This window comes from Tarenaya hassleriana, unplaced genomic scaffold, assembly GCF_000463585.1.
Source record: "Tarenaya hassleriana unplaced genomic scaffold, ASM46358v1 Cleome9, whole genome shotgun sequence".
Classification (NCBI taxonomy): domain Eukaryota; kingdom Viridiplantae; phylum Streptophyta; class Magnoliopsida; order Brassicales; family Cleomaceae; genus Tarenaya; species Tarenaya hassleriana.
Genome location: NW_010971389.1, coordinates 1,619,227 through 1,629,224, shown reverse-complemented (window position 1 = coordinate 1,629,224; position 9,998 = coordinate 1,619,227). Strand labels below are relative to the sequence as shown.

Below are 9,998 nucleotides of genomic sequence, written 5' to 3'. Positions count from 1 at the left end.
GACAAAATGTTGAGCCCACAAACAGTAAATCAAGCTTGAGAAGCTGTGTTCTAACTTCACAACCGCCATAGAGGAAGCATATATATATATATATATATATATATATAAAATTGTGTGTGTGCATATACCTATTTTTTTTCCCTGATGAATGTTACATACATAATGATGAAAAAGTCAATTTCAACTTTACGGATAAATTAAATTATATCTCGTTATCAATATATCGAAGTCTATTTATTAGAGGCATATATATTCATGAATTTGTTGTAACTTATAAGAGTGTCAACGTCTTGCACATATTTTGATAGATATTATAAAATATTTTATTATCTTTGAAGTTTGAAACTTTAAATCTTTTTCAGTATTTTTAAGTTCCGAAAATTTTATTTTATTTAAATTAATCAAATTGTATTTTTCAAATGGTGCCATTATGTAAATAACTATTATTGATGCCGACTAAATGTAACTGCTTTTCGATTTTAAAATTGTCTGTTAATTTTGTAGATCCTATGTAAATAATATATCATGGCAGTATAATAGTTTACATTCTATTATTTATTTTTAAATCTATGAAAAATCGTATTGATCAATATATAAAATCCTATTTAATCCAAATTATTTTGAAAATTAAATATTTTATTGTATTATAAACCTTACTTTTCTTTATTCACCGTATAAAAACTTAAATATTAAAGTGAGAAAAGTTTCATGTAGGCTCCATGTTTTTATTTTTATTAATTTTGTTTTTTTCATATGGGCTCTTTAAACTTTTTGTATTTTGGAAACTCTTACTAAAGACTAGAGATACTTCAAAATTATAAATTATCTCAAATGCTTAAAACTCAAAGCCAAAGTTGTTATGACTTAAATTAGTGGGTCCAAATGAAAATTCTTAAAATGTTGTGACCGAAAATAGAAATTTAATAAATTATTCAACCACTTTTTTAATAACGCAAAAAAAAAAAAGGTAAAGGGTCGACTTGAATACTGTCTTTGTTGTCATCACATACTCAACAAAAGCAAAATGGGGTGCAGATTGTTCCGATCAAGAAATAAAGAGGACAAATAGTAAATAAAAATAATATGTTCTTCTCCTTCTTCAGTTACTTTCCTTTATATTTGCATCACGCCGTCGCCATTTCAACTGGTGGGACCCATTGCCATCTATTTGTTTTATGTAGAATTTTGTTTTGGCATTCATTTTAAATTTATAAAAAAATTATAATTATTTAATTATGCTTTATCAATTTTTGTTTGGTTTATTGATTTTTATTTTTTTGAATATGTAGTTATTTTATTCTGCATTCTATAATATTTATTCAAATTCCAATAGTTTACTAATGTCCTATTCGTAGAAAATTTATATACATGCCGGTTCGTTTCAAATACGTGCAATTAGCAGAAAATATTTCTAAGAATTGTATTTTTTTTAAATGGTTATATATTAATAGTATATAAATGTGTCACATCACTTCCGCTTACGTGTCCTACCGTTCTCGGTGGCAATGAAATGTAACGGTTTATTTGAAAAAGAATGAAAAAATATATATTGTTATAATGTCTCTTTTTGTCCACCGGGAAATTTTAATCTACACGCAAGAGGGGGGAAAGCAGTGGACCCCACCCCTCATAATTACTACTTTTATATTTAAGGAACGTAATATTTGAAATTAAATTATTCTAATTGAATCCGAAAAATATTATATTTTTATTAAAATTAAATTTTATCATTGTCATATTAATTTAATTATTATAATTGCTTCTAGATATGTATTTTTATAACTAATTTGTATCAAATTTATGCATTGAAGTGATACTTCGAATCCAAATTTTTTAACAGTTTACAGATATGACATTTTTTTTTTCTGAAACGTCTGGTTATTAAAAAAAAGTATTAATACTTTTTGAAACGTCTAAAAATCAAACTCTAATCAATTTTTTGTTTTGTAGTGGAAAATATACAACTAACCACGTAATTATAACGTAATTTACTTGGTGACTTTTAGCTTATTCTTAGGCAAAAAAAAAAGCATGATAAAAAAACATAAACACCTCAACGGAATTAGACGACGCATATGTTCACAATAATAATTCGAATCCAAATTTAAAAAATAAGACTATGAATTGTAGGAAAAATAATCCGAAACTATGGACAATAATCTTTTTTTAGATAAGCAAAATGAATGTCTGATATTTTTTTTAACAATAATAACTTTTAAAAATTATTTATTATTTATTATTTTTAATCACTTTCCCCCCTGTTTTTTCATGAAACGTAAAGGCCAAGAGAAAGAGAAGCAATTAAAATTCCAAAGATCGATTATAACACAACTAGCAAACAATATAACAAAATTATACATAATTTAATTTTTTTAGTTAACCTGGATGGTTTCCGGGCAACAACTACGCCGGCCCCTAGGCAGGTTTGCTACATTTAATCGAAATTAAATGCATCATCCATACCCTCCCATGGATTCGAACCGGCTTCCACAAACGCCTACCACTCGGCCACCATGGGCGGGTAAGAAATTAAATTTCGGGAACAATACAATGCAAACCAATTCTCCTAAACCCCACGTTGGTTCATAATTTGATCTCAAACACCGAACCAAAAGAAAGGAGATTGCTTTTTAATGACCAAACCAAGAATGAATGATGATATTTGAATGATCAAAAGGCCCAAAAACAAATGACTCAGAGAGAGAAATCTAACAATATTGCTGCTCTAAATTTGAAGGAAGCAAAGAGTAGCAAAGCTCCCCCCAATCGTGATGAAGCAGCAAAAGTCATTCTAGGCACCATGCAAAAGGTGTAATGTTGTTTCTTGATCCAACAATCACCCGTGTCTGAACATGCCCATGACCAAACAGACGAAACAAGAAGAGAAATCCAAAACCACAAACACACCGAACGCCATTTGAACATGTCCATGACAGAAACCAACAATATCCACCAGTCGATGGATTCAGATCAGATCAGAGTTGGATTGCGTGAAACCAAATGAACACACAAGTGAAGAAACGAGGCCTGAATACATAAGTGGAGTCCAAGCAATTGGAATAAAATATCTTGAAAATGATAAGATACCAAAGGGGAGTGTAACCAGAGTATTGAATCATGAAACAACAAGAAAAACAAGATTTCATGGGTCTTCCTCTGGTTTAGGGTTCGATTTCGGCTCCAAGCGGCAGTCAGATCGCCATCGTTCGGCGTCTGCTGTTGACTCTTTAAAATGGAGCCAATCGGCTTTTTAGATCATCACAAAGACTAAAAATAAACACACATACGCCATAGATCTAGCATTCAGCATCACCCAGGGCGGATACCTGTATAAGAAGATAGAGAGAGAAGCAAAATAAAGATGTGTTCTTCGTGTCACTATTAGTAGAAGAACTCTGGCTATCGGTTGGGAGAAAGAGAGAGTGGCCGAAGGAGACCGGAGCTTAAGGCAGTTTATATAGGAACGCTGGAAATGAGACCCTAGGGTTTTAGGCCTTCGCTCAAATTACCAAAATGGACGCCATTTTTCTTTGTAATTTTAAAAATAAAGCTCACAAACTGAACAAAAATATTATTAAATAAATAATATTTTACGTCTCGTAAATACGTACATCAACTAAAATTCCGTAACAATAAGATATATGTGTTTTTTACTCGTTGAAAATCCGGATAGAAATCGATAATATTTTCAAAATTTACATTTTGAATATTTGAAATTTATATGAGAGAAAAGATTTTTTACATATTTATTTGAATGGTTTTGAATTATGATAATTTAACGTTTCTTACGGAGTATTTCAAAAATTAAAAGCTAAATTAGAATACCGATTTAGCATATAAAAAAAAAGAGTAAAGTCGTGTATTTACTTATAGAATTTCAGTTGGACAAAATTTGGTAGATTATATATAAATAGTAACTTGTTTTTCCTACAAAACTCTTTTGATAAAATAAATAGATGAACGATCACTGGGTGGATGTGGTTTTATTTTGATGTTTTTATTTGGGATCTTGAGTAGATTAGCTAAGTTCGATTTTAGGAAATGAACGGTTTAGATTGAATCGTTCGATCGTACTGTTGAGATTTCATCTCAAAGCACAATGCAGCCATTGTCGTATAATCGACGGTGGAGATGTTTCCTAATAAATTAACGATTCAGATCGTATCCGATGAACATATATGGCTGACTGAGACCGAATCTATTAACAGACGATTGAGATCGATTCATCTAAATCGACGGTTGAGATGTAATTATCGTTATCGACGATGTTGAGATCGGATCAGCGGTGGATATGGTATTAGACAATGGACGGTTCAGATCATTTTTGATGAGTAGACGACTGAGATCGATGATACGAAATCGACAGTTGATATCGTATAATGAAACGCGTATGATTATGTACTTGTCTTCTCATGTCATGGTAATATCATCATCATCATCATCCATCATGCATCATTCATGTCCTTGTTTGGGACAAAAACTATAAACAGGAAAAGAGATAAAAGAGTCCATGACAAAGCCATGTTATCAAAAACGCTGTTCCGGACAGAAATCTAAAACACAATACAATGCAACGCATACGGAAAAAATTCACGTCCCGTTCCGTTAGAAAGTTTTTCTGTTTGGGATTATAAGAAAGCTTTCTCCCATTCTAACCATCCAAAATTCAAAAATACAAAAAACTATTTCCTTACCATCCAATCCCCTTAAAAACGCCTTCCATGGATATCAACTCTTCGGTGACGACCCCTTCGCTCCACCTTGTTCACCGCCTCCAGCCGCGGCAGCAGCAGCAGACCCGTCTGAAGGGTACCCACCCATGGCTTGCGTATATCCTCCGTATGAACCGTACATAGGCGGCTGGGCTTGGCCGTAGCCTTGCTGACCACCTGCAGGTGCGGTGCTGCCATAAGTGGGTGGCGGTCCATAGCCCGGTTGCTGGCCCGACAAAGGTGCACCAGCTGCCGGTGGTTGGGAGTACCCAGACTGACCCCCATAGCTCCCAGGAGCGCCCGGAGATTGTTGGCTCTGACTGTAAGGAGGCTTCTGGGTTGATGGGGCTCCATAGCCTGACGCGTAACCAGCAGACTGGCCTCCGTAACTAGCCTGAGATGCCGGGGGAGCTCCATAGCCGGTCTGAGCAGTAGCGGTAGAAGTACCGTGAGGTGGGTAAGCAGCCGGGTTAGGGCTTGGTTGCTGACCCGATTGGGCTGAAGGCGGAGGTTGCGATGAATCTCCCTGAGCACCACCCTCTTGACTCGGGTTATTTGCGTTATAACCAGATGCAGAAGAATAGCCTTGTTGCTGCTGATCGTAACCAGGTTCACCGTATCCAGATTGTTGATGATATGCACCATAAGCGTCCTGATGGTAACCCTGCGCCACAGGTTGGCCATAGCCAGATTGATTCTGGTAGTAATTGAAACCTGAGCCATCAGCCGGAGGAGGAGCTGAGCCACCGCCGCTCTGTTGCTGCGAAGACGGATGTTGCTGTTGCCCGTAATAGTCATACCCACCTTGAGTGGTTTGCTGCGATGGTGGCATAGATGACTGATGGTCCCAGTTCGATGAGGGGTAGCCACCGGATGTTTGTTGCGGAGGGTAACTTCCGTAAGGCGATTGGTACTGAGGTGGTGACGGACCCGAGTATCCACCCGGTTGCATATAACCATAACCAGATTGTTGCATTGGCGGGGCACCAGGGGGTCCCCAACTTGACGGAGGACGTGCTTGATAACCTTGCGGCGGGTATCCCCCGCCCATTGACGGGTTTCGAAGACGATGCTGTACACAAGGGTAAACCCGAGAAATAAGCAGAGATAAACTACCAGTAGAAGAGAGGAAACATGGTGGGGTACAAAGCAAAAACACGTGTATACATAACCAAAGACGTAAGCAGATGATGAACGAACAAAAACTTATTTAACGAGAAAAGCATATCATAGAAGGAACACCATTACCAAATATGTTCACAAGGATCAACCGAGTTCATATCATATTCTAGAAGGGTACTGAATGCCTACATACCGTACGGATCGGTGAAATTATTGGGTTACTCCTGCAGAAGCCCATCCCTTTCCCTATCCGAGGTAAATAGGTGCACAAAGAACCACAAATACTACAGAAGCTTTTCCAATAAAGTAACATATACAAAATAGTCTAAAACCAACTAAACCGTGTCATTTGTAAGTGCATCTCCCTTGGAAACAGGCACCAATAGACTTGAGCCGGGACATGTTCACCTAGGTAGGATTAAGCTAAAAACTCGATAGGTCGGGGGAGAAGAATCGTGCCAAACTAAGCAAATATAAAACCAATAGGTCAGCAATAGATTGACACAAAAAAAATATGGATAATAACACCTTAAACGATATCACTGACAGCTTCAAACACCAGTATGCGCTAGTTCTGCCATCAGAACCCAGATTCTAATGAAGTTGTAATAAAAAAACCTAAAACTACTTGCACAATGAAATGCACCTCTTAAAAACTAAGTTAAAACATGGGCAAAAGGACCATAGCATGAAAAAAGGCTGGACAAAATAACTCGTGTGATTACAAAATAAAACAAATTCACAACAAGAAAAGTTCCATACATAAATTTTGAAAACCACGGAAAGACTCGTCTAAACCAATACACTGATATTATCGAATGCACTGCACTAACCAATGGAGCGACCAACAGATCACACCATGTTGCGGAGTTCGCAGTAAAAAATTTCTGCATATCAATACAGATCATATGTACTATCTCAAAGCCAGTTGAATGAAATAAAAAAGAACATAAGACATGAGTGTATGCAAACAAATACACGTGCAAATGGGTGTGATTGTTTGAAACGCGAACAAAGTCTTTGCTTTTCAGTTTGATGTTTTTTGTTCCAAAAGTTATTCAACATTGATAAATATTTTTATGCACGTCAATTAAAATTCAAAATCAATAGTTTCAAACATATGATATATGTTATCCTAAAAAGTTTAAAAAATGGGCAAACTTACACGGTAAACGGTGAATGTCCTATTCCATATTTTCACCACCAATAGCTAACGTAAACGTAAATGCGAACACACTTAAACAATATGTTTGCGTTGCAGCAGGCTCTTAAGGCTAAGCCAGCTAGACTCGGACAGATTAGCAATGAGTAGTAGCAACCACAAAAGTATCTTTCTCTGCATATCTCCGGACTCTACAGGGTGTAAACACACGAAAGAGCAAAATGCAAACCCCTTAAATAAGGTGCAAGAGGCAGATATAAAAATGTCAAAACGATATATCTGTTAAATGAAAGACAGTAAAACTCTCTTCCCTAGCTTTAAACATAAGTATGAAAACACCACATTTAACCTGCAACCAAAAGGACGGCAAAAACTATATACTCCACCGTCACAAATGCATATTACTCTTCACGAGATAGAAGCATAAAAGGAAAATAACAAAACAAGTGGCACAGGATTTCGCCAGGGTTAGTGCTAAGCATGCAGATATGCTGACTTTATCTTTCAATGATATAATCAGAAAATTGACTAGATAAACCCTAATGCTGAATCGCTGATGGCATGAAAAAACCAAGAAAAGCTCCAGAGCAGATCAACAGAGAAGAAAAGTAGACACCGAAGTGGCCAGGCAACTCACACTTAACACGACAATCAAACATACCTCACCGCTGATGACTTCATTAACTAAATGTTTGGCATGCTCAATCTGATCACTGGTCCCATCAATCTGAATAGTCCGTTCTGCTGATGTATCTCCAGGGGGTAAATGCAAAGGTATAACCTGAAGATAAATACCATGAGTTGGCAACTTGGCAAACATCGACAAGCTGAAGACAAACAGACACTCGGGATAAATTTTGTCGTCACGAGATTCATATGAAATCGAAGAGAAACCTGAATTCGAGCTCCGGTCTTAGCTTGCATAGATTTAATTGTTTCACCTCCTTTACCAATCACAAGACCAACCTGGAAGCAGTTTGTGCATTACATACAAGACTGGGGCAACCACAACCACAAAAATTTCAGAACACCAAGTACCTTATTATTGGGAACTGTCATCACGAATTGTTCAGATCCTGCTTGTCCACTCATCCTACGGGAGACTCCACCTGAACCACCCGCCTCAGCCTGCACCAAGATTCAGTTGCTAAAGCATTAGCAGCCCACAAACAGTAAATCAAGCTTGAGAAGCTGTGTTCTAACTTCACAACCGCCATAGAGGAAGCATGGAGAGCATAAATGATGTTTATCACCATAAAACGCTACAAGTTATTTCATATGAAATTAAAAATTTTACGTAAGGAGAAGAACAATCAAAAGAGGGCCTACTTCTTGTAGGACATCATTTATCAACTGCTCGGCCTTTGAAATCTGGTCTGACGTGCCTGTTAGCTCTACCATCCTTGATGGGGCATTGGGGTCTGCATCCATGTCTCGAGTAACCTGAATCTTGGCTCCTGACTGAAGTTGGAGATACTTAATCGTTTCCCCACCCTTTCCAATGATAACACCAACCCTCATGTTTGGAATTTCAATCTTCTTCGTGGTGCCCTGGTAGCTACCATACGAAAAAGGTATGTTCGAGGAAACCGAACCTGACAGAGGCTTACCATCTGCATCAAATTTCCAGCAGCAAAATGAGGAACGAGACCTAATTCTGCTATCCAGTGATGGGAATAATCCCGATATAATCCAAAAGGTGTACGCATCATACAGTTAAAAACTCATGCTGCTCAAGTTATGAAAGCATCAAAGAAGCTAAGAGAACAACGGATTTTCAGTGGGAGCAGCCGAATAATGACAAAAAACAGAAATGAAATGAAAGACTCAGAATAAAAAATTTACGCACCAGAGGGACCAGTGCTAAAGCCTTTCTCGCCGGAATCAAACGCAGCGCCGTTGTCGACGCGAGGACGCTTGGCGTCGGCGCTACTGAGGAGCCGAGCGGCGATCTCCTGAGCCTTCTGCTTAGCCATCTGGATTTCATCCATCGGAGGCGGAACGCTGTTGTACGAAGGCGGCGGAGGAGCGGCGGCTGCCACCCCGGGATCCGGAGACGCAGACGAGATCGGGCCTGGAGCGACCAACAGATCACACCATGTTGCGGAGTTCGCAGTAAAAAATTTCTGCATATCAATACAGATCATATGTACTATCTCAAAGCCAGTTGAATGAAATAAAAAAGAACATAAGACATGAGTGTATGCAAACAAATACACGTGCAAATGGGTGTGATTGTTTGAAACGCGAACAAAGTCTTTGCTTTTCAGTTTGATGTTTTTTGTTCCGGCGGAACGCTGTTGTCCGAAGGCGGCGGAGGAGCGGCGGCTGCCACCCCGGGATCCGGAGACGCAGACGAGATCGGGCCGGAGGAGAAGCCGGTGGGCCTGCGGGTTACAACGGAATGCGGAGGAGAGGTCTGCTCCTCGTACTTGCGCTTGTTGTCGCCGGAGGAGTACTGCGATTCGTCAGCCATGAGAGAGAGCTTCGGTAGTGAAGAAGAGAAACCCTAAAGGCGGAGATAAGGAAGCGAAATGACAGAAAGAGGGAATATCTCATGTTTATATATGCGGAGCCACCTTGTAATTTTGGATTTTGCGTTCCACTTTTTTTTACTTCTCTATTATTTTTTTCAGGTCAAACCGTACGAGATATTTATATCTCCAAATGCAAAAGCTTTTTATAATTTAATTGTTTTAATAAAAATTAAAACACAAGAAAAAAAAATGATATAGTGAGTATCATTAGATTTTACAAATACTATCACCATTTAGTTTTTGTATCAAATATAATTCGGTTCGGTCTGCTTTATTTTACTTTGGTTCGGTTTATATTCGATTTTTATTAATACAATACTTATTTTTCAAAAAAAAAAATAATTTTTCTATTATTTTTTATTCGGTTAGACTTTTTCATTTTAGAGAAATAATAACCCTCCAATTTGTATATAGGATTCGATTAGTTTATAGTTATGTATTATTAGATTCATATCGATTCAATTA

General features: G+C 37.5%; 1 protein-coding gene across 1 annotated transcript; it reads right to left on the bottom strand.

The window, feature by feature from the left end:
• Nucleotides 1-4,495: 4,495 nt before the first annotated feature.
• LOC104804517 (far upstream element-binding protein 1) lies at nucleotides 4,496-9,531 on the bottom strand. Its single transcript, XM_010528829.2, has 7 exons — nucleotides 9,364-9,531; nucleotides 8,846-9,070; nucleotides 8,326-8,609; nucleotides 8,035-8,124; nucleotides 7,891-7,962; nucleotides 7,658-7,777; nucleotides 4,496-5,784 (listed from the first exon to the last, which is right to left on the bottom strand). The coding sequence occupies exons 1-7, from the start codon at nucleotides 9,470-9,472 to the stop codon at nucleotides 4,729-4,731; spliced, it is 1,956 nt and encodes a 651-aa protein (XP_010527131.1). The 5' UTR covers nucleotides 9,473-9,531; the 3' UTR covers nucleotides 4,496-4,728.
• Nucleotides 9,532-9,998: the final 467 nt, after the last annotated feature.

Coding starts and splice junctions, on each gene's coding strand:
- LOC104804517 (XM_010528829.2), bottom strand. CDS start 9,472: ATGGCTGACGAATCGCAGTACTCCTCCGGCGACAACAAGCGCAAGTAC. Junction 9,071..9,363: donor GCCCACCGGCTTCTCCTCCG/GCCCGATCTCGT, acceptor TGGTCGCTCCAG/GCCCGATCTCGTCTGCGTCT. Junction 8,125..8,325: donor TAAATGATGTCCTACAAGAA/GTAGGCCCTCTT, acceptor ATCTTGGTGCAG/GCTGAGGCGGGTGGTTCAGG.